Below are 25,312 nucleotides of genomic sequence, written 5' to 3'. Positions count from 1 at the left end.
CTCGTCGCCCAGGCTGGAGTGCGGCGGCACCATCTCAGCTCACTGCAACCTCTGCCTTCCGGGTTCAAGCGATTCTCCTGCCTCAGCCTCCAGAATAGCTGGGATTACAAGTGTGTGCCATCACACCCAGCTAATTTTGTATTTTTACTAGAGACAGGGTTTCACCATGTTGGCCAGGCTGGTCTCGAACTCCTGACCTCAGGTGATCCGCCTGCCTCGGCCTCCCAAAGTGCTGGGATTACCGGCATGAGCCACGGCGCCCAGCCCTGGTGATGATTTTAAAGACAAGAAAAGGAAATTATAAAAGTTAGTGACCGGCCCAAGGTTTAGATGAAGTAAATGGAACTTGTCTAAGGTAACTTGAAGAACTCTGCTTACTCATGTGAACACTACCCAAGTAAGGTTTAGTACCCCAGTACTGAGGAACTAAAGATGGTGGTGGTAAGGGGGTGGGGAGGGGCATCAGTGTTTGAGTTCAACCACCACACGTTTCTTCATTTTTAAGTTCTGTCTAGCCATTATACACACATTTGTCTGCACTATAACTGGACTTCTGCACTGTTGATAGTCCTAAGTTTCCTTCAAAGCTTGGCATCCGTGTGGCTTATTTGGTAGAGATTTGAACTTTCAAAGGGACGATACCCATCATTGGGGATTTCTCTCAAACCCTGGCGGTTTAAAAACCTACTTGGGCACTGCTGCTCAGCCAGCCCGAGGACCAGGGAGGCAAGCACAGAAATAGAAAGCATTTGTAAGCGTTAGTAGCTACTTTAAAGAGTAACTCTGTTCTGTTAGACCTACTAATAACAAATTAGGAGCTTGCATTTAGCACATCTTTAAAAAAAAAAAAAACACGTTCATTTTTCTCCTATGTTACAGTGTTTTACCTGAGAGGCTGAATATACTAAGACAATGGCCAAATCTAATATAAAAATAGACCTCCAATCCACAACCTGCAGCAACCTGCCCAGAAAACCAGTCAGTTACCTACAATAACCAACCCAGGGAGCCTGCCTGCTCTAAATCAGACTTGCACTCCTCTGCCTGCCTTTTTTCTTCTCATTCGGATGGTCTTCATTTATTCCCACATACCTGGGGTGGGGAGGAAATTAGCAAAAGCAAAACCCGGGTCCTGCACGCAGGCAGCTTAAGTACGGCCCTAGGGCTCAGGTCTTCCCTAGGCAAGAACCTCGAGGGCCGGACACGGGAGTGCAACCCAGGCACGCGCCTTCGGATGGCCGGAGTAAATGGTCGCGAGATTTTGCGGGGTAGCAAGGGGCCGGGTGCCCATGGCGGGAGAAACTACACTACTCTGGAGGCGAGCCTAGCCCTTCATCCCGTCGGGTTTCACAAACGAAGCCAGAGCTTCCCGGAGTGAGGGTGGAGCTTCCTGCCCGCGCCCTCTGCGCATGCGCCCGCCCCGCGCCCGCCCCGCGCCCGCCCCGCGCCCGCCCCGCGCCCGCCCCGCGCCCGCCCCGCGCCCGCCCCGCGCCCGCCCCGCGCCCGCCCCGCGCCCGCCCCGCGCCCGCCCCGCGACCTGGAGTTGATGTCACGTCCGGCGGCGGCGGCAGCGGCGCTGAGTTTTGTCTCCCGGGCCGTCGGGGCGCGCGCGGTTGTCCCAGGTGCCCCGCCGCCTCCCTCCTTCCTGCAGGACTCGTCCCTCCTGGCCCTGGGCCCCAACGGTGCCCGCCTGCCCGGCGGTCGGTCAGCGCACAGGGCACGGCTTCCTCTGCTTCTCCCGGACCACTTAGTCTCAAGCCGGGTGTGTTTGCACTACTAGAGGTGAAGCATCCATCATAGAGAGAATGGGACCTGGGGTCTTGGACCAGGGTGTTTTTACTTTTCCCATCAGGTGGACGCGCATGGGCAGGAGATATTATTTGCAGCATTTCCTCCTAGAGGACGCCTTTGTCATTGTAGTGCAATCTAAGAATGGGTGTCCTTAGACAACAGGGACCGACCAAATCGTCATGCAGCTGTTTGAATGCTTTAAAAAAATAAATCCCCACACTCATTACGCGTTTTATGCTGCTGACTTTTTTATTTTTAAGACATCTGCTCCCGAAAGCTTTAGCATTTCATTTTCTAAACGAATCCTAATCTTTCCTGTGACTGAATCGGTTCAGAGGATATCTTTTCAATAAGGAAGGAAGCCCTCCCCTGCTCACTGGGGACGTCGCAGGATTTTTAAACCTAAAGATTTACTCTTGTGCACAGACGCTGGAAGCATTTGGGTGAGGCAGTGCAGTGGTTTTTGGGAAATGCATCAGATCTTTTCTGTTCTTGAAACGCCAAATCTAACTTGGTCTTTTTTTTAAATCGTTTTTCCGTCTTCAACTCTGACTTTGGGATCACTGTCAATTGGCTACATTCTTTACCCTCTTCTAGTTATAATTTAATGCGATTTATTTGTTGTGGGTTTTGAATTTCGATAGCTACACTTAATAGAATTGTGTTTAAAAGAAAGATAAGTGAGGAACTCGTGGCTTTTTACTTTTATATAACTTAATTTTTCATTTTACAAAATGCCCATTTAAAAAAACGTAGCTAAGCAAAAGAAAGGAAATTAAAATCATCTAGAATCCTACTATCTAAAGATAACCATTGCTAACATTTTGGAATAGAGTGTTAAGTTTTAAAATACATAAAATTTGTAAAAAACAAAAAATGAAATCATAGTGTATACTGTTTGAGTATAATTTGTTTGACGTATCTTGCCTGGCTTCCATTTCACTTATTTTTTTTCTTTGCGCATTTATAATAGCTACAGAATGTTCTGTTGTGCTAGGCACTCATAGGTATAGTGGGAAACCTAGTGCATAAACCTTGTGCCATCTATTTTACCAGCTCAGAGAAGTTTTAACTTATATCTTGGTTTTTAGCCAAGATGCATAGGTGAGATAGTTGCAGAACTGAGTTAAAGGAAAAATTTAATATTGGGTCCTATGCAAGGGTACATCATATTGAAAAGGTGGAGAACATCATTGAAAATTATTCTAATTCTTGACTCTTTGTTTCTAGACTCACTTTTCCCCTTCGTCTTTCTCTCTCTTTCTGTCTTTCTGTGTCTCCTCCAAGAATGAAATATGACTGAGGACTCTCAGAGAAACTTTCGTTCAGTATATTATGAGAAAGTGGGGTTTCGTGGAGTTGAAGAAAAGAAATCATTAGAAATTCTCCTAAAAGATGACCGTCTGGGTGAGTACTTTTAAAAATTAATCTCATTGGTTCTCAATCACTCCACATGTTCTGAAGTAAATATTTTCTTAAAAGACATCCAGAAGCATTTTACTTGCTGTATTTTTTAGTGATGTGGTGAAGCAGAATGGTGTATTTTGAGAAAAGATTTTTCAAATTTATATTTCACTGAGCGTCAGAAGTTTTTGAAAGGTTTCTTAAGAAAGTCAGTAGTATTTTTTTCTTTTATTGAACCCATATGTTTTCACGTATTATCTAGGTAAATTTGCTTCTGGGTAAATTTGCGATAACTCTGGTCATGATTCTCTCTTTTTTTTTTTTTTTGAGACCAAGTCTGACTCTGTTGCCCAGGCTGTAGTGCAGTGGTGTGATCTCAGCTCACTGCAACCTACACTTCCTGGGTTCAAGTGATTCTCCTGCCTCAGCCTCCCAAGTAGCTGGAATTACAGGCATGCGCCACCATGCCTGGCTATTTTTTGTATTTTTAGTAGAGACAGGATTTCACCATGTTGGCCAGGCTGGTCTCAAATTCCTGACCTCAAGTGATCCACCCACCTCGGCCTCCCAAAGTGCTGGGATTACAGGCAGGAGTCACCATGCCCAGCCCATGATTTTCTTTTATGGAAATACTAAGAGTGCATTGTATATTGACATTTTAGTTTAAGCCAGTCTGAATAAGGTCTGTTGTTGACTAAAGTAAAATAAACTGAACCGTAGTTAAAGATAATACTTTATTTGCATAGAGTACTTTTAAAGTTTCTGAAACATTTCTTACCTTATCTTTGATCTTCAATTGTGCGGTCTTTGCTTTAGTATGTCTGGTATTCTCCTTTGATAAGTAGAGGAATTGAGGGTCAGGGAAGTCACTGTAATTTATTGGAAAATATAGGGATTTGAAGGCAGACTGTACCACTTAATAGCTACGTTAGTTTGATCAAGTCATTTAACTGCTTTGAACTTCAGTTTCTGCATTTTTAGAACAAGAACTACCTAACAGGCTTGCAGTGTGAATTAAATAAACCCTGTGATTAATAACTACCGCTGTTATAGGGAATGTAGTAATATATGCAAAATGCATCTCCAATGCTGTAAAATGCAAATTGTTTTTATTTTTATTATTATTTTTAACACAGAGTCTCACTCTTGCCCAGGCTGCAGTGCAGTGGCACGATCTTGGCTCACTGCAACCTCTGCCTCCTGGGTTCAGGCGATCCTTCTGTCTCAGCCTCTTGACTAGCTGGGATTACAGGTGTGTGCCACCATACCCAGCCAATTTTTGTATTTTTAGTAGAGATGGTGTTTCACCATGTTGGTCAGGCTGGTCCCAAACTCCTGACCTCTAGTGATTTGCCTGCCTCAGCCTCCCAAAGTGCTGGGATTACAGGCATGAGCCACCGTGCCTGGCCGCAAATTGTTTTTAAATAACTTAGTTGGCAGAAGTCTTGGGCTAGAAATCAGACTAGTATTGCCTCTCCTAAACTTACTGACCATACGGTAGACTTCCCCTGAAGAAATGTCTTAACTATTCTTTGAGTTTTAAAAAATGAAATGTGCCTTGACATACTGTGATCAGCATGAAAAGCTTCTAACAATTGTTTTCTTCTTCCTCTAGATACTGAGAAACTTTGTACTTTTAGTCAGAGGTTTCCTCTCCCGTCCATGTACCGTGCATTGGTATGGAAGGTGCTTCTAGGTATGAGACCCAGGAGTTGGAAGATTTATCTTAAAAAATATTGAATAAAGGGATCATTTGCTATCTTATCAGTCAGAAAAAGGAGAATTTGTTTAGGCCTTTTGCTGAATATTGGATCTTCCCCAGGAGGTTCAATTACCATTCATTATTTTCTGTTCTATTAATGATACTATAGAAGAGAAAGTAGTGTATGTTCCTGAGACAAGATCTGGGAAGAGCACTGGACTAGGAGAAATGAGAATTGGTTTCGGCTTTGCTGTCAGCTGGGTAACCTGGAGGAAGGCGACCCCTCTGGTTTCGGCTTTATTTTTTGCATCTATAAACTGAGGCTTTTGAGCTAAATTACTCCTAGTTTTTAGCTCTAAATTTGTAAGATTTTGTGATTCTCAGCTATAGAGGTATAACTTCCTAATCTGTCAAAGAGGAATTGGAGACTTACTACTCCCTAGAAGTGTGAATGACTAAATTCCAGTGGTGCGAGTGGCTGAATGAGAAGGAAAACTGATCTTACTTAGTTTCTATGGAAGAAAACGTGAATTAAGTGCCATGAGTAACTGGCAGCATCCCTTTTGAGCCCAAGATTTTCTTTCCCCTATCATTGCTGGGCCTGCTGGAGCATATAATTCCTATCCATTACCATCCTCCTTTTCTTTCTTAAAAAAAGTATTTTTGGCTGGGCGCGGTGGCGCACACCTGTGTTCCCAGCACTTTGGGAGGCCAAGGCGGGCAGATCACGCGGTCAGGAGATTGAGACCATCCTGGCCAACAAGGGTGAAACCCCCTCTCTACTAAAAATACAGAAAATCAGCTGGGCATGGTGGCATGCGCCTGTACTCCCAGCTACCCGGGAGGCTGAGGCAGGAGAATCGCTTGAACCCGGGAGGCAGAGGTTGCAGTGAGACGAGATGGCACCACTGCACTCCAGCCTGGGTGACAGAGCGAGACTCCGTCTCCAAAAAAAAAAACAAAAAACAAACAAAAAAAAACTTACAGTTTGTTCACTGTAAGATAGTGGCGAGTACTAAATTCCCTGAAGAATATAAACTGTGATTGCTCCTTATTGGGCATCCCTGTATGCCTGTCAGTAGGCTGAGTAGTTTACATAGATTATACAGAGTAATCCTAGAATCGCTGTGAGGCAGGTATTGGTATCCTAATTTTGCAGATGGGGAAAAGACTCTCTCAGGCTAAATAACTTGCCTAAGGCATTATAGCCTGTAAGTGGCAGAGCTAGGATTTGAGCTTACGTTTGTGGAACTCATTTGAAGGTAAGATAGATTGTGGACCTCATTTTCTTTCCAAAATGTAGTATCTTTTCAGGGCTTGAGAAGCCTGCAGCCCTGTCTGGTTATGTAATATGGAGGCAGCGAGGGAATATAAGCGGTACTAGGAAGGCCTGCAGAATGACTTGTTTCTTGTTCATCCTGGCAGTCTCCGTGCACTTTTATGTCTGGTAGGTCAACGTGCAGTTACAATCTGGAGAAGCGGTGACAACTATTTTAGTTTTTCCCAGAGCACTTTTCTTTAAATGTTACTGTTCTCCGTGCCTTCTGGGGTACATTTTAAGTGGTATTGTCAACAGTGTCGATTTATGGGAGGTGCTGTGTGTCTATTAATAACTGCAGTGGATTAATGGGAGTTGTGCAGTTGTGCTTTCCCTCACTTCTTGAGTGCTACAGCCTATCTGGCTTATTCCTCACTTCTACTCTTCTTAACCTTTCTTTCTTTTTTTTTTATTTTTTTATTTTGAGACAGAGTTTTGCTCTGTCACCCAGGCTGGAGTGCAGTGGCGCGATCTCAGCACTGCAACCTCTGCCTCCCGGGTTCAGGCGATTCTCCTGCCTCAGTCTCCCGAGTAGCTGGGACTACAGGCGGGCACCCCCACGCCCGGCTAATTTTTTGTATTTTAGTAGAGATGGGGTTTCACTGTGTTGCCCAGGCTGGTCGCAAACTCCTGAGCTCAGGCATTCCACCTGCCTCAGCCTCCCAAAGTGCTGGGATTACAGGCGTGAGACATCGCGCTCGGCCCACCTTTCTTTATCATGTCATAGTTATTTTTTGAGGACAAGGCACTGGAAGTTTAGAGCTGTCGCGCTGTGTAGGACACAGCCTGACTCTTCCCAGCACAGAGTTTTGATTACTTAGGGATCTTTACTTCAAATGCCTACTTCCTGATACTATTTTAGTTAAATATCAAAAAGAGACATTTTAGGACTAGCTCTTAGAAAACAGGTTTAAGGGTTAACATGCTGCCTCTAGCAGGGTGATGAGAGTTTGGTCACAGCTGTTTAATCTGTATTAGCCGAGATGTAGGAGACACTTTAGTGTGTTCCCTTGGCTTTTCTGGAAGCCTGGCACACAGTCTCATAGCATGAGTAAAGATTTCTTTCAGGGAAAAGAACATTTAAGTAAGTTTTTTTTCTAACATTAACTGGTATCATGTTAGCTACTATTGTTTTTGTTTTCTGGGGTGTTCTTTAGAATACTAAACCTGTGGCATTTTGCACCAAAGAGGGATTCATAGTCAAATGTACTAGCTAACACTTATACAGCTTAGTGTTTGCTGAGTACTCTTCTGAATGCTTTGTGTGTGTTGATTTGTTTATTCATCTCAACAACTGTATGATATTAGGTATTGTTATTCCCATTTTTCAGATGGGGAAGCTAAGACATAGGGAGATAAAGTAATTGCTAAAGGTCACCACCCAGCCAGTTAATTGTAGAGCTGGAATTTAAACCCAGGAACTTTGCTCCAGAGTCTGTACTTCTGTAGAGCCTCATTAAGTTTAATGAGGCTTGAGTAAATAAAATGTTTTTTTTTGTTTTGTTTTTTCTTTTTTTTTTCTTTGAGACAGGGTCTTACTCTGTTTTCCAGGCTGGCGTGCGGTGGTACGATCACAGCTCACTATGGCCTTGACTTCCTAGGCTCAGGTGATCCTCCCACCTCAGCCTCCCACTTCAGCCTCCTGGGTAGCTGGGACTACAGGCATGTGCCACTGGACCTGGCTAATTTTTTGTAGAGACAGGGTTTCCCAAATACCTTCACCCAGTTGCCCAGGCTGGTCTTGAACTTCTGGGTTCAAGTGATCTGCCTGCCTTGGCCTCTCAAAGTGCTGGGATTATAGGTGTTAGCCACCATACCTGACCTAAAATGTTTTTCTTTATGGCAAAACTTAGTGCCATGAAAATTCATTGTCACCATTTCCCAAATCTGTTTGATGAGGGCATTTTTTTTCTTTTGGGGTTAGCATTCTGTGGAGAAGCATTTGGTGAAATGCTTATCCCATTTCCTGCCTCTGACAGGTGGGGAAAACAAGTGCCCAGAAAGACACATTTCAGAGTCCTGGTATTATCCAGTCCGAGGCTAGAACCCAGGATGGCTGGCCTGTCTAGTGGTCTTTCCACTGTGTTTTCTCAGAGCCATTTGTTTGTAAAAAAGATATGACACCATGTTTAAATGGGTTAAGGAGCTTAATATGTCATAGAAATATCCTGTAAGGTGACCTCACCAATGAAGATTAAGGACTTTTGTGACCTGGAGGATAGGATACTTAGTGAGCAAGTTTTAACTGTTGAGGAAGAGAAGAATTCAATGGGCTGTTGGTGGTTCTGAGATGTAGGGGCCAAGTACAAAGACTAGGGTGAGACCTGTAGGAGCTAAAGGCAGCCTGAGGCTGCCATAAATTAAGTTAAACCATTGTTAGGATTGATGTGGTTGCTAATCTTGAATGTATGCGGCATACTTATTCAAGGGCTTTGCCAGTGTTGTTTCATTTCTCTCTCATATCAGTGATGCATCAGCACTCAAACATTGATAATATTTCACATTTAAGATTGTTTTATAGTGAGAATTTCTAAAAGAGATTCTACATGGTACTTGAATGTCTGCGTGAATTCTAGCCTAATCGTGTGGGTCGCTTCTCACAGCATCCTCTTTCATAGATGAGGGATTTGGAGTGATGGCTCAGTATTTTGTCCTTTTTTCGTTTTTCCTATTCTCTCTAGGAATCTTGCCTCCACACCACGAGTCCCATGCCAAGGTGATGATGTATCGTAAGGAGCAGTACTTGGATGTCCTTCATGCCCTGAAAGTTGTTCGCTTTGTTAGTGATGCCACACCTCAGGCTGAAGTCTATCTCCGCATGTATCAGCTGGAGTCTGGGAAGTTACCTCGAAGTCCCTCTTTTCCACTGGTTAGTGGTCACTTTTGTCTAACACTAAGCTCAACTCTAGACCGTCCCATCTTGCCGGCCTTTGATTACATCATGTTTTGCCTTAAAAACTTTTGGTGGCTCCCTGTTGTTATTAGAATAAAAGTGACACATCTTTACTTGGCATTCATGGCCATGCACATTCTGACCCAACCTTCTTACTTTTTGTTTTTTTAAAATACGTTTTATTTTGAAGTAATTTCAAACTTCCAAAAAAGTTGCAAGAATACTACCAAGAATTTGCATATACCCTTTACCCAGATTCTCCAGTTGTTAACATTATGCAACTTTTTTCTACATCCAACATTATTTAAAAAGTTAAAAAATAAAAAATTGTAGGTGCTAAGTAGCTTTAAGCATCTGTTTTGCTTTGTGTGCATCTGTTTTGCTTTGTGTGCATCTGTTTTGCTTTGTCGTTTTAAAACGTATTTTTTTAAACACATTTTTTTTTCCCGAAATCATTTGAGAGTAAGATGCAGACAGGATTCCCTATTACCTCAGATTCCTTCAGTGTACACTTCCTAAAGACAGGACACCCCTGTAGATAGCCATAGTACAGTCCTCAAAACTAAGACATTAACATTGATACAATATTAACGTAATCTACCAACTCCATTTGAATTTCACCAATAATGCCTTCACAAATAATCAAACAGTCAAAGTTCTGGGTGAGGACTGGATCCTGGTTTAGGCATTGCACTGGGTTATCGTATTGCTTTAGTCTCCTTTGACTTGGGACAGTTCTGTCTTTTTTTATCTTTCATGCCTTTGACATTTTTGAAGGGCATAATCAGATGCTTTGAAGAAAGCCCCTCCCTTTAGGTTTGTCTGGTGTTTCCTTCTGATTAGATTCAGGTTATTCATTCTTGGCAGGGATACCAAGTAGGTGATGCTGTGTCCTTCTCAGTGTCTCTTATCAGGAGGCACATAGTGTGGATTTGCCCCATAAGAGGTAGTGTTAACTTGGATCACTTGGCGAGGGTGCTGCCTGCTGGAGTTTTCCGCTGGAAAGTTTTTACTTTTCCCTTTGTAATTACTATTTCTCTTTGTGGGGAGACACTTTAAAACTGCTATGTAAACATCCTATTCCTTATTAAACTTTTGCTCATGAGTATTCTAATTTGATGATTTCTAAAAAATTTTTATTTTTTAACTTTTTAAATAATGTTGGATGTAGAAAAAAGTTGCAAAAATAGTACAGTGTTCTGAAATACCTTCACCCAGTGTCCTCAAATGTTACATCTCATACAACCGTAATGTAATGATCAAAACCAGAGAATCACAATACTGAGAGCTCCTCTGTAGGCCTCACTGGGATTTTGCTGATGTCCCACTGATGCTCTTCTTCTGATCCAAGATCCAGTTCCAGATCACACATTACATTTAGCTGCCACGTCTTAGTCTTTAATCTGAAAGAGTTCTTTTTTTTTTTTTTCTTTTTTTTGAGACAGAGTTTTCCTCTTTTTGACCAGGCTGGAGTGCAGTGGTGCGATCTTCGCTCAACGCAACTTCTGCCTCCTGAGTTCAAGCAATTCTTGTGCCTCAGCCTCCAGAGTAGCTGGGATTACAGGTGCGCACCACCACACCCGGCTAATTTTTGTATTTTTAGTAGAGATGGGATTTCTCCATGTTGGTCAGGCTGGTTTTGAACTCCCGACCTCAGGTGATTCACCTGCCTTAGCCTCCCAAAGTGCTGTGATTACAGGCGTGAGCCACTGTGCCTGGAACAGTTCTTCAGTCTTTGTCTTTCATGACCTTGACACTTTTGAAGAGCCCTGGCCAGTAGAGCATTTCTCAATTTGGGTCTGTCTCATGTTTCTCCATGATTAAACTCTGGTCACGCATTATTGGCAGGAATATCACAGAAGTATGGGACTCATTACTGTTGCTGCTAACTTTGATCACTTGGGTAAGATGGTGTCTGTGGAGTTTCTCCACTATAAGGTTACTATTTTCCTCTTTGTAATTAATAAGTAACTGTGGAGAAGTACTTTGAGACTTGTAAGTAGCCATCCACTAATGATTCTTGCCTGAACCAATTTTTACTATGCTGATTGCCAAATGGTGATCTAACTCCCTCATTCTTTCTGCATGTATTAGTTGGCATTCTTCTCTAAGGAAGAGTTTTCCCTTCTCCTTCTTTATTTACATCAGTATGAAATTAAAGTGTTATTTGTTTGGCTAAAACAGTGAATTGTTCAAATGGATTTGCTGGAACACTCCTATTTTACAAAATTTATTTTTATTGCAGATCTTATTTTTTTTGAAGTTAATGATGGGGTATCCATGGACAAACCTTAGAGCTAATAAAGATCATTTACATTTATTACGTTAATCAAGAGAGAGAAGGTCCCTAAAAAATAATTGGAATAATTTAAGCAATCATCTTTAAATTTCACTTATTGGCAAAGTGAAGTTGATAGTACTACACAAGTTCTTAAATTATATATCAAATTAAATTAGATAATCTGTTAGTTCAAGGAATTGAGATGATAGGGTATAGGTTCCCCCTCACCACTACTCAGCTTGTCTGTGTTCCAAGCTGAGACACCTTTACTGCAGCCTCAGGCAGACGTGCTTCTGAGTGTGTGTTTTGGACTCTGCCATCCCACGTCTCCCAGTCATGATCCTCATTGTATTAGTCTGTTTTTGATTGCTTATAACAGAATACCTGAAATGGGATAATTTATTTTAAAAAGGAATTTATTTCTTACAATTCTAGAAGCTGGGAAGTCCAGGATTCAGGGGCTACATCTGGTGAGGGCCTTCTTGCTGATGACTCTCTGCAGGGTCCTGAGGTGGCACAGGCTATCACATGGCGAGGAGGCTGAACGTGCCAACGTGCTCACCCAGGACTCTCTTCCTCTTCTTAGGAAGCCACCAGTCCCGTTCCTGTGATAACCCATTAATCTATGAATTGACCCACTGATGAGGGCAGAGCCCTCATGATCCAGTCACCTCTTAAAGGCCCCACTTCTCAATACTGCCACAATGGGGATTAAATTTCAACATAAGTTTCGGAGGGGACAGATATTTGAACCGTAGCACCTACTTAGCGCCCACTCTGCCTCATTTTTTAATCCATTAATAAGAGGGTGCAGCAGTGCTCATCACAGGGCCAGGAAGGACGACATGGGTCCTCTTCCCTTGACCTGTCAGTTGTCAGGAGCAGTCAGTGATATGCCACCTTTCGGGGTGCCAAGCACAGTGCACAGAACTGCACGGGAGTCCAAGAAAGGAGATTTTCCTTTCCCTTTTCTTCCTACTTATTTTCCATTCTCCTCTGACACATTAATAAAATGCTTAGAGAAAACTTATTCCCTATGATTTAAATTCTGTTTTTCTTGACATTTTATAGAATATTAACAAGTTGAAAGAAGGGCTTAGAATGAAATAATACATTAAAATAACAATTTTGATTTAAGTCGGTACTTTTTAAGGGAAACTGTGATACTTCTTAGTTTCTTTTTAACATTAAAATCCTTCAGCTATTAAATCCTAGATGAAAATGTAAAGCTTTTTGTATATGATATGGTGTTTGAAAGCAGAAGAGGTTTTCAAATAAGGTCCCGGTTTTTCTAAGATTTCTCTGTTGAAATTTACCTGAGAGTTTACTTTCGCATTCTGAGTATTGACACAAGGTTTGAGAAATGCCATTCTTTTGATTCCTAAAATTCTGATTCTAGGAACATTTTAACTTTTGTACTGCTTAAGATAGAACAAAATTCTGAAGGTATGCATGAATGCTTTGAAATAAAGCAAATGCTTTATTAGTCTTTTTGGAGCTCTTCAATATTTGCAAATTACTGTGCTGAAAAATGTCTCCAGTTACTGATGGTGCTGTTTATTACACCCTTTTCAAAGACATTCTCACCTAGTACTGAGAATATTTTTGGGTGGAGAGAGTCAGTGACTTGCTTATGATTTATGTTGACTCTGTGAGGGGCTTAATGTTAGAAGCTGGGGAGTCTCTGTACACTCAGCCTGAAACCTGGTCATTCATAAGCAGCACTGACCCTGTAGTTACTCATCTTTTTCTGCCCCTTGCTCCCCTCTTCAGGGATGGACTCTGTGCTTTTTGACCCTACTTTGATTTATTAATGTAGCCTTTTCAAAATTTAGGGAGCAAGGTTTCATTTTTTATTAAAGAAATATGTATTCCTCTCTTTCACTGCCTTCCTCTTGAGATTTATTATTAATCTTTCAGGAGCCAGAAGATGAAGTGTTTCTTGCCATAGCTAAAGCCATGGAGGAAATGGTGGAAGATAGTGTCGACTGTTACTGGATCACCCGACGCTTTGTGAACCAATTAAATACCAAGTACCGGGATTCCTTGCCCCAGTTGGTGAGGGCTTTTTCTTTTTTGGCTATTGGAGAGTGAACAATGGTAGTGGGGGTCTTCAGGGAGTGCTCTTACCTCCTGGGGCTGCTGCAATTCTGAATAACCCTTTATAGTAGAACTCAGCAAGTGTTTTCTGTAAAAGTCCGTATAATCTAAATATTTCCAGCTTGGTGGGCCAGATGGTCTCTATTGTAACCACTCAACTCTGCTGTTGTTGCACAAAAGCAACCTTAGGCAACGCATAAAATAATGTTCCTGGCTGGATTTGCTCTGCTGCAGGCCAGAGGTGGCCAGTCCTGCTCTATAGTATTCCTTATTCTGGTCTAGAATCCGCTGGTCTAGAGTAATCCCTCTGTATAAGTTAAGGTTTTCATTTGGCTGCATATAATGGGAAGCCCAAATACCAGAAGCTAAGAATCCAGGCAGTGCAGAGCTGGCGCTGCAGAACCACAGTATGGAGAGGGTTGCAGACTGCTGCCATTCTGCTCCAGTAGTCATAGGAATGATCTTTCCTCTCGTGCTCACAAGGTTGCTCTTGGACCAGCGGCCATGACGTCTGTGTTCTAGGCAGAAGGAAAGGGAAGGCAAAGGTAAACACAAAGGAATAAGAGGGACAAGCCAGCCACAACTGTGGCCCATGAGGCTTTCCCTCTGCATGTACAGCTGACGTTTGAGTAATGTAGGTTTAGGAGAACTGACCCAACCCCAGCATAGTTGATACTCTGCATATAACTTTTGACTCCCGCAAAACCTAACTACTAATAACCTACTGTTGACTGGAAGCCTTACTGATAACATAGATGGTTGTTTAACACATATTTTGTACACATATTTTGTTTCCATTTTTGTTTTTTTGAGATGGAGTCTCATGCTGTCGCCCAGCCTGGAGTGCAATGGCATGGTCTCGGCTCACTGCAACCTCTGCCTCCTGGGTTCAAATGATTCTCCTGCTTTAGCCTCCCAAGTAAGTGGGATTACAGGTGCCTGCCACCACACCTGGCTAATTTTTGTATCTTTTTTAGTAGAGACGGGGTTGCATCGTGTTGGTCAGGCCGGTCTTGAACTCCTGACCTCAAGTTATCCGCCCACCTTGGCCTCCCAAAGTGCTGGGATTTACAGGCATGAGCCACCACACCCAGCCACATATTTTGTTATATGTGTATTCAGTATATTCCTGTGATGAGGTAAGCTAGAGAAAAGAAAATGTTAAGAAAATCATAAGGAAAATTAAATATGTTTTCTATTTATGAAGTGGAAGTGGATCATCACAAGGTCTTTATTCTCATTGTCTTCACGTTGAGTAGGCTGAGCAGGAGGAGGGAGGGAAGGATGGTCTTGCTGTCTCAGGGGTTGGCAGAGGTGGAAGAAAATCCATGTTTAAGGGGACCTTTGCAGTTCAAACTCATGTTGTTCAGGGGTCAACTATATGTTAGTGACCAGGACTGTGTCACTTGGCTGCCCTGTCTGCAGTAGAGGCTGGGAAAGGTTCTTTTTTTAAAAAAAGCCGTGTGATCTCCTACTAAAACAGGGGCTCTGTGAGTGACATAGGAGGGGCACATGGGAGTGTGGCAGGCAGCAAGCTGTTTCTGTCATAGCCTGGCTTGGGAAGGCAGAGAACTGAATGGTACTTGCTGCATTGCACAAGCTAGTCTTCCTTTGCCATTTTCTTTTTTTCTAGTCTTTTCCCCTTATTTATCTCATTTATAAAAATAAACCTTTTTTTTCTTAAATCATTGGGTTATTTCCTTTTAAAATTCTACTGAAAGTGGTAACCGTGGTACAGGGTGCAAGATGAGATGCGGGGCACTGGTGATGGTTGGATGAGCATTGAGGATCACTGCAGTTAATTGTTAATAAGGCAATGTGCAAGACCCTTCAGCTTCTGAGAACACTTACAAGAGCAGTTTTTATATATTTCAACTAAGTAAAATTTGATTTTTAAGATTGTGAAATTTGATCCACTTTGTTGATTTCAATAAAAATAATTTCAGCCTGGAAATGGAGCTTAAGTAAATATGTCAGTTGCCTAATCAAATCAGGAGGTCTCAGTTATATCATACCATGATCTAATTAGCTTTTCTTATTTAATATTCGAGTAAGTCAGTAGCATTTTGATAGTTTATGCTATTCTTTAAAAATTCATCCTTTATTTTTCATAACATAAATGGTGAATGCATTCTCAAAAGAAATTCAGCAATTCAGATGAATCCATGTTTCCCTAGACCTGGACTAACCACCCCCCATCCCTGCAATTCCCCACTTCCCCTTCTAAGAAGTAAACATTTGTCATTAGCTTGGTGTGTATTATTCAAGATTCTCTTATGTGCATGCATCTATGATATGATTTTTCTTTTCTTTTCTTTTTTTTTTTTTTTTTTGAGATGGAGTCTCGCTTGGTCGCCAAGGCGGGAGTGCAATGGCGCGATCTCGGCTCACTGCAAGCTCCACCTCCCGGGTTCATCCCAGCCTCCTGAGTAGCTGGAACTACAGGCACCCGCCACCACGCCCAGCTAATTTTTTGTATTTTTAGTAGAGATGGGGTTTCACCGTGTTAGCCAGGATGCTCTCGATCTGACCTTGTGATCCGCCCCCTCGGCCTCCCAAAGTGCTGGGATTAATCACATTAAGTAGTATTATACTGTACCTGTGGCCCTATGGTTCTATTTTTGTTTTTTAACTTACTGCCTTGGAGAACTTTCCAAGGCAGTTTAGACAAATCACTAGTTTTCAGTCCTGACTTCCTGTTAGTACCACCTGGGAGCTTTTAAAAATTACCATCACCTTTCCTCCACCTAGACAAGTGAAATCTGAATCTCTGAAGGTAGGGCCCTGGAATTCTAATTTCTTAAAAGCTCCAGGCAATTCTGAAGTGTAGTTAAGGGTTGAAAGGCACTCATTTAGAACCACCTTTTAAAAAATATTTACTCCTAGCATTTCCTGTTATGAATTTGCTCTATTTAAACCTAAGAGATCCATACTGAGAGTAAGCGTGCCCTTGTCCAGGCTCCCTGTGTGTATGCGTATCTCTCTAGGCTTGGTACCTACGAGCAGATGCTCAAGCGGAGGGGAGACATATTTAAAATCTATTCATTTATTTTTGACATATTTAAAATTTGAACTGCCTGGCTGCTCATCCAAAGGCCATATCAATTTATGCTCCTACCAAACAGATGATGAGATTTCCCATTTTCCACCCCATTGCCAATACTTGATAGTATCAATGTCTTACATTTTTATCCATCTGATAGTGAAATGGCATCTCATTTTAATTTACCTATCCTCAGTTTCTAGTGAAGTTGAGTATGTTTGCATATGGCTATTGTTTTGTTGACTTTTTTTCTTTGTAAGAGTTATTGGTATATAGTCACTCTTGGATCTGTAGGGGATTAATTCTAGGACTCACTGAGACAGTAAAATTCATGGGTGTTCAAGTCCCTTACATAAAATGGGACTTGCAAATAGTATTTGCATATAACCTACACATCTCTTCCTGTATACTTTAGATTACTTATAATACATAATACAATGTAATTGCTATGTAAATAGTTGTTTACTGTATTATTTAGGGAATAATGACAAAAAAATCTGTGTCTGTTCAATACAGACACAACTATCCATTTTTTATTTCCTGAATATTTTTGGCCCATGGTTGGTTGAGTCCATGGATATGAGGGTTGACTGTACCCTGGATATTTTATCCTTATCCCTTACGTTTGTTGAAAATAGTTTCTGTTTGTTGTACAAAATTTTAGGTTTTGATACAATGAGATTTGCCAGCATTTCTTTTTTTTTTTTGCTTTTTGGTGTCTTACTGGTTAATTAGCCCTTTCCAACCCCAAGATTAAAAAAATATATTTTTTTTGTTTTCTCCTAACTTTTTTTTTTTTTTCTGAGATGGAGTCTTGCTCTGTCACCCAGGCTGGAGTGCAGTGGTGCAATCTCAGCTCACTGCAACCTCTGCCTCTTGGGTTCAAGGGATTCTTCTGCCTCAGCCTCCTGAGTAGCTGGGACTGCAGGCACGAGTGTGGCACCATGCCTGGCTAATTTTTGTATTTTTAGTAGAGACGGGATTGCGCCATTTTGGCCAGGCTGGTGTCGAACTCCTGACCTCAGGTGATCTGCCCCCACTCGGCCTCCCAAAGTGCTGAGATTATAGGTGTGAGCCACCACGCCCGGCCTGTTTTCTCATAACTTTTAAAAATGCTTAAACATTTTAAATTTAGCTCTTTGTCAGGGATTTATCTTTGGTTGGCATCAGACACATACTGGATTTCACTCTTACGCTTACCTGCAACACCTCTACTTCTACCAACACATCACTCCTCCTCCTGTTCCTCTTCCCCCCGTCTGGTTGGTGTATTACTGAGAATGTACTTCATGTCAGGCAGTGCTAAATTTACATTGTTAGTGAGCACTTCATTCAAGCATATTATCTTTGTTTTTACAGATGAGGATACTGAAGCACAGAGAAGTTAAGTAAGACCAAGGTCTCAGTTAGTAAGCAGTAGAACAGCACTTACACGGTGTATTTGTCAGTTCATCCTTTTTCCACAGATTTGAAATGCCACCTTTATCATATACTGGATTTCCATATATATGTGTGTGTATATATATATAAATACATTTTTGTATATATTTATATTTATATTTATATCTCTTTCTGGACTCCTTTTTATTCCATTGAGGTATTTGTCTATTCCTGGGCCAAATCACATGATTTATTTAATGCAACTTTCTAGCGTATTTTGATAGCTGATAAGGAAAGTCTCTTATTGTTGCTCTTTTTCAAAAATGTCTTGGCTATTCTTGAGCTTGCCTTTTTCTTTTCAGAAATGAATTTTAGAACCAGCAAGACACTTCATGTCCCTTAAACCTTCGTTTCCTCATCTTTAAAAATGGGGCTTCTTTTTGTGTATGCATTACAGTGCCTAGCAAGTAGTTTTAAGTAGTTATGAAGTTCTCAAAAAAGTCATCCAGAATGTATACAAAACTTAAACTTCCTTGTGTTGCTTGCTGTTTGATTTCGGCATCAAGTGATTTGCTTAAACTTTGCTCTCTAGTGAAACCATCTTTAGTCTATCTTATAACACACAGTTTAGGTTGCTGCTTAGTTCTATGGAAATGTGTGTATGATGGACAGTGATGGGCTCAAAAGAAGATAACGATGCCCCGAGTGGTGATATGTCTATTCTGCCATACTATCCTGATTCCTAGGATTGCATCATAGCCTCTCTCCTTACAAGCTTTTCAAATTGAATTCGGCTTTTTGACAAGGTCTCTCATAGTCAAGGAGAATAGAGGCCAACTTCAATTGTATGGCATGGAAGGTTTTTCTTAAGCCATCTCAAACTTAATTGTGTTAATCATTAAAGTAAGTGATCTTTGTTTTATTGCTATTGACACAGTTTTTTAAAGCTCTGTTAAAGAGGTTTTTTTTGTAAGCACTATTAGCAGCTTCTTGCTAAGTTTAATATAAATTCCTCTCAGAGTGATTAAGTACATATTTTTGTCACGTTTTGCCTTCTGTTGATGATGTATAGTTTATCGTCCTCATGAAGTAAGACTATGGGGGTCATAGAAATATTGAAAATAACCAAAATGTTTAGGAGTAAAACATAATTATGGTTATAATAAATCACATCTATCTATAATAAATCACATCTATGTTATCTATCATTTGCTAAGTATGAAAAAGGTCAGGCAATATAAATATTAGCTCCTTCCATTAAAAAATATATATACACATATGTATTTGAATTCACCTTCTTTCTTAGATGAAGCAGTAGCATACAGTACACATTCTTCCCATCTTGCTCTTTTTACTTGCTATGTACTGGAGATCATGCCATATTAGTATACAGAGATACTCCTTATTCCCTGTCATGGTTTCATACTACTGTCCTGTGTATATATTCTTACACAATATTCTTTTTTTTTTTTTTTTTTTTTGAGACGGAGTCTCGCTCTGTCACCCAGGCTGAAGTGCAGTGGTGCAATCTCAGCTCACTGCAACCTCTGCCTCCCAGGTTCAAGTGATTCTCCTGCCTCAGCCTCCCAAGTAGCTGGGATCACCGGCACATGCCACCACGCCCAGCTAATTTTTGTATTTTTAGTAGAGATGGGGTTTCACCATGTTGGCCAGGCTGGTCTCGAACTCCTGACCTCAAGTGATCCACCCACCTGAGCCTTCCAAAGTGCTGGGATTACAGGCGTGAGCCACCACGCCCAGCCTACAAAATATTCTCAGGTTAGTATATTCATACTGTTCTATTGTGAATATAGTTTATTCAACCTGTCTTTATTGTTGGCTATTTGGGATGTTTTCAGCCTTTTGCTGTTTGTTATACACAGTGTTACAGGTAAATAGACTTGTGCATGCAGCTTCTCATGTGTTTGCTAGTATATTTGAGTTGGATTCCCTGAAAATAGATTGGCTGGATCAAAGGGTAAATGCATAAATTACTTAGCTAAATATTGCCAAATTCCCCTTCATAGAGCTCATAGTCTTTTGCATGCTCACAACCAGTAGATTGTATCCCTACAGCCTTGCCAACATGGTATGTCATTAGTCTTGAATTTTTGCCACTCTGATAGGTAGGCAGTGATACTTCAGTGTAATTTTATATTGCATTTATGTTGTTGTAAGCAAGGTTGAGCATGTTTTTATATGGGTAAGAAGCAGGTGCATTTTTTTTCCCTATAGAGTTCTTGGCTTTTTTCCTTCTCCATTTTAAAAAGCTCTCTTTAGGTAGGGATATTAACCTTTTAAGATTATTCATTAACCTGGGAAAATGTCCACAATTTGAGTGCGAACAGCAAAATACTAAATCGTGCATTCAGTATGAGTTCAACTAATAAAAGAAAGAGAAGTGTGTATGTATGCAGGATAGATGCTCTATAACCTAAGTATTACCAGTAGTTATCACTGGGAGTGTGATTATACTTGCTGTCTATGTCCTCTTTATTCTTTAATAGAGTTTCAAGATTTCTTATAATAGGCTATAATAAACCAGGAAAAAGGTTAAAAAATTAATTAGATATTGGCAAAAAGATGTATATTGAGCGATTACTAAGATATTGATTGATGTATTTAAAACTTTATATTAATTCACAGTATTGAGTTGCTCACTCAACAGTTATATATTGAGTGCTTACCATGCCAAGTGATGTGCTAGGTACTGAAGAACCAGCAGTGAACAAAACAGATACAGTAGCTTCCCCCCGTGAGCTTATTGTCTGATAAAGGAAAAAGACAATACATAGTTTTAAAATGTTCACACATCTCCATCTTGTTTATTATTTGTACTGACTTTTGGATGAAATTTTCTTTGCTCTGAGACATAATATATAACTCTGTGTGTGTGTTTTCAACCAAGTCAATAGGAAAAAAGTGCATATATCCCCTTTGCAAAACCAACCAAATTTCCTTGTTTGGGAAGTTGTCTGCAGTGTTATTGAGAAATTCTAGGAACCGTTGAGCAGTATAGGGAGGTTGGATAAACAGGAAGAAGAGATATCCTGAAACAGAAAGGGGAAAGCTGGACCAGATATTATGATGTGGGCCCCTCTTTGCCTGGCTAACTCCTGTCTATTCTTCAGAGGTCAGCTCAAATGTCACCTCTCCTGAGAAACTGCTTCTGCCTCCTACAGCCCAGGTTAGGATTTTTCTCCTGGATGTACCCAACATCTTGTGCTTGTTCCCATCATAGCATCACAGCGTTACAGTGTATTGTAGTTACCTCTTTACTAGTATGTCTCAAGCTGTAAGCTCCTTGAAGGCAGGGATTTTCTCTTACCTTTCACTCCATTCATTGTGTGTAGCACAGTCTCTGACTATAGTGGACATTGTAAAGGTGATGAATCTCCTCTTTAACAGAAGCAGAGAGGTATAGATATTGAGTAAAATAAACATTTACATTTGCTTAAGTGATGCGGGCCCTGGTTGTACTCCTGCAGATAGTGAGTGTGGACTTTAGGATTTGACTCTTAGAGCCCATTCTCAGCCAGTGGACCCTAAATATAGCAGCCAGCCTAAATATAGCAGCCAATGCAAGATGGATTTGGCCAGGTTTGGGGAGCTGGCTTTATTAGCTCTCCAGTCTTCTAGTGTTGGCTGCCACCTGACCTCATGAGAGAGAGGCTACCAAGTGGAATCCAGGTGCTTTGTTCCCTCTGAGTTATCCCTTGAATTCTAAGAAATTCTTGTGCACATTTATGTTGAATACAGAGTTCACCCTCTGGACATCCCTGTTGTGTGAGCCTGCTTGGCACTGGTGCACAGTGGTGCTCAATCCAGGGCAGTGTATGTATGGTCAGTGACTGGTCAGCCCCTTCTCATCACCATCACTTTTTGTCTTACTCTTCCTAATGCCCTCTCCCCACTCTAATCCCACTCTATTTCTTTGGTTTTACCTTTCCTCTTTCCCCCTTTTTTCCTTAGTATATAATCTGCTGCTCTAGACCAGCCAGTAATATAATGGGCCTTCCTTAGCTCCTCAGAACAATTGAATTTTGCTTTGGACTTTTGCCTTAGGCTGTTGAATCTGGCTAGTGAAGTTAGCATTAGGGTGACCAACCATTCCATTTTGCCTGGGACTGCCTCAGTTTTAGCACTGAAAGAGCCCTGTGTCCTGGGAAACTCCTCAGTCCTGGATGGTTTGTTACTTTAGTTAGGGCTGACCTAGGAAACTGCTGTGTCACAAGTGACTTGGATAATTCTGAAGTTTTGTTTTCTGATACTTCCTTGAATTCAGCATGTACTTTTTTTTCATCAGAGACTATAATATCAGATGATGTTATGACACAGAAAATGAATAATCTCTGTTCTCGCTTAATCTTTAGCCAAAAGCGTTTGAACAATACTTGAATCTGGAAGATGGCAGACTGCTGACTCATCTGAGGGTGTGTTCCGCGGCGCCCAAACTTCCTTATGATCTCTGGTTCAAGAGGTGCTTTGCGGGATGTTTGCCTGAATCCAGTTTACAGAGGCAAGTAGGTCTTTCGAAGACATATTGAAGGCTTGGCGTTAGAGCAGAGTTCTGGCCTTTCATGTGGCCATCCCTCAGATTATAAATCTGCTTTAGAACAATACAGTAATTTGAAGCTCAGTCCTCCAGCAGCTACCGTAACAGCACATGATTCTGCTTATTCTTGAATATACAATTAGAAAAATTAAGGGCCCTCAGTGCGTTAGATGCTGTGAAGCAGTCACGCCTCAAATGGTCTCCATGAGTTTATATAAGCGTCAGCCCCTTTTTTCCAGAAATGTGACAAATCTTCCTCTAGTAGAAATCTTAGTATTAGTTTCATCATGAGATCTTTAAAGAAGCTGAAAGCAGTCAAAGATTTGACTAAGTTCTTCCAGTCAGTTTCAGACATGTCTGGGTATTTCGGAGTCCAGGTGCCACCCATTAAGACTTTGTGATGTAGTAGAATAGTAACTCTTAAAATAAGTTATGGCATTGAACAGTGCAATACACAGAGAACATTATAAGATAATATGTAACTAAGTGTATGAAGTAGAATACCAACTTTTAGGAGTTACAGGAATGATCAGAATTATTATTTTAGAGTGGTTATAGATCAGTAACTGGCTCCTTACGCCCTTGGAGAAGTTTAAGGAGTCTGTCCCCAGAATCACTGGCAATGAAATTGAATTTATCCCATTTCATATACATCTTTTGTTGTCCCTTAGTAGGCTATAATTATATTAGCATTATGGCATATTAGCAGAATATAAACCATTAGTTTAGGATTTTCTTTTTCTTCCTCAAAAATGTCAGGTTCACAACATGAGGGAATATGATTTTGGTAGATTCCTAGTGGAGCAGTAATTTTTAGTAAACTTTCCTTTTTCCTTCTAGTGCTGATTGTATCTAGAATAGATTTCAAATGGCTTCTGTATTTTGTTGTTGTTTTGGTGATTATTTCATAAAAGTTGTTCTTTGAAGCTTTTACATAAAATTGGAGCAATTTGATTTTATTTTGTAATTTGAGATGTCTAGGCTAAACATAATTCTGAAACTCATATAATTTGATTATATCTCCTTATTTTTGTAGGGTTTGGGATAAAGTTGTGAGTGGATCCTGTAAGATCCTAGTTTTTGTAGCTGTCGAAATTTTATTAACCTTTAAAATAAAAGTTATGGCACTGAACAGTGCAGAGAAGATAACAAAGTTTCTGGAAAACGTAAGTGTGCTTTGATTTGATTTTGAATCTGGAAATGAAGTTACCTTAGCAAGTCAGATTTTCCTGTTACATTAGATTATTTCAGAGAAATAATTACATTATTTTAGAGAAATAATACCTTAGAATGTTTCAGAGAATAATTATAATAATGATTATTTTAGGGAAATTATTTAAGAGAAATAATAATTTGATTTGATTTTGAATCTAGAAATGAAGTCACTTTAGCAAGTGAGATTTTCCTGTTACATTAGATTATTTCAGAGAAATCATACAGTATATTTTTACATTATAAGAAACATTTTTCCCTGAAAAAGTTTGGCCTAAAGTTGGCCTGAGGGTTAGTTTGCATCCTGTCTTTGGGAAATGATGGTCTGAGACCATCTCGTGAATGTGTCCACTTAGAACCAGAGTCTCATCCTCCATGTGACTATCAGCAGGCATGTCAGGAAAAGGAATAGGTGGGATCTGTCATTTTACAATGAGAAATTTTTGTCAGTTCAAAAGGGGTTCTGTATTTTGGAGGATTTTGTAAGCCATTTCATTTCTGTTACTGTCTCTGGTGTAGTCCCAGTTGGGTTTATTAATATACAGTATTAACCTAGTATATTGCTGAAAAAGGCAATGGTAATGAAATTAACTTTTCCCTCGCTATGTATCTTGGAATACCCTTTACCAGGCAAGAAGTAGGATTAAAGAGACTTATGCCTGAATGATTTTCACAGAATCCAAAATCTATTCATTTTTAAAATAGTATTAACATTTGAAAAATGGCCTGGTAAATTATAATAAAGTACTGAGTCAATATGCGTTGAATAAATGAATAATCATCATTATAACCAGAGGTGGCTAGCAGTGCGAAGCCTGTGCTAAGTATTTTCCATGGGTTACCTCATGTCCTACTGTGAACAGCTCTGTGAAGTCAGGCTATCATTTCCCCCATTTTAGAGATGAGGATCTGAAACCCAGGTAGCTTAGGTAACCTGCCCGGGGGTGCACAGTTAGTGAGCAGTGCAGGATTTGAACCCAGGCAGGCTGACACTGTAGCCCTTTCATGTCCTCAGGCAGCATGTGACACAAGTCTTTTATGCTGTCACTTTCTGAAAAACAGTGCAAACTCCCATGGAAGTGGATTTCATGCCACAGCGAATGAGGGAAGACACTGAAGTTGTCAACACTGAAATTTCACAAAGACTGATTTGCTTGCCCACAGATTCCCCAGGACAGCTCAGACGCGATCGTGAGCAAGGCCATTGACTTGTGGCACAAACACTGTGGGACCCCCGTCCATTCAAGCTGAACGCACCCGCTGGTTGTGGACCATCTGCCAGGCACCACAGTGAGCATTGTGTTCTTGGCATGCGATCTGGGAAACTGATTGAATAATACACTTTTCTTGCTTTGGTGCTCAAAGTGGTTTTTTTCCCCCAATAAAATTATTTAATTGAAATGCCTGGTGTTGCTGTGTTGGCGAGCAGCATCTTGCAGTTACATAGAAATGTAAAGTTCATCTCTGAATAGCATTTCAAAAGGGTTGTTAGAAAATAGCTCCCTGATTTTAAAGCGGTTTAGTCAGGGTGAGTGGGTGCGTTAACCAGCAGTGCGTAACTAAGCCTGCCCTGCCTGTCTCTAATTAGCACCAAGCTAGTTACTTTCAAGGTCTGCTTCTAGAATAAGAGTGA

General features: G+C 40.8%; 1 protein-coding gene across 13 annotated transcripts; it reads left to right on the top strand.

Annotated features, from left to right (window-relative positions):
- Positions 1-1,521: 1,521 nt before the first annotated feature.
- Positions 1,522-25,080, top strand: TBC1D7 (TBC1 domain family member 7). Of its 13 annotated transcripts, none has more exons than XM_063812102.1 (8): positions 1,522-1,782; positions 3,022-3,198; positions 4,811-4,891; positions 8,897-9,084; positions 13,310-13,447; positions 22,286-22,431; positions 23,504-23,633; positions 24,844-25,080. In XM_063812102.1, the coding sequence occupies exons 2-8, from the start codon at positions 3,087-3,089 to the stop codon at positions 24,928-24,930; spliced, it is 882 nt and encodes a 293-aa protein (XP_063668172.1). In that variant the 5' UTR covers positions 1,522-1,782; positions 3,022-3,086; the 3' UTR covers positions 24,931-25,080. The 13 variants fall into 13 exon arrangements, with proteins under 13 accessions (XP_063668172.1, XP_063668174.1, XP_063668179.1 ...); XM_063812104.1 differs by having other exon boundaries at positions 1,529-1,762; positions 3,079-3,198; XM_063812103.1 differs by having other exon boundaries at positions 1,540-1,762.
- The last annotated feature ends 232 nt before the right edge of the window (positions 25,081-25,312 follow it).

This window comes from Pan troglodytes, chromosome 5 (assembly GCF_028858775.2).
Source record: "Pan troglodytes isolate AG18354 chromosome 5, NHGRI_mPanTro3-v2.0_pri, whole genome shotgun sequence".
Lineage (NCBI taxonomy): Eukaryota > Metazoa > Chordata > Mammalia > Primates > Hominidae > Pan > Pan troglodytes.
The sequence above is the reverse complement of the archived record's forward strand: the minus strand, read 5'-3'. Positions and strand labels throughout refer to the sequence as shown.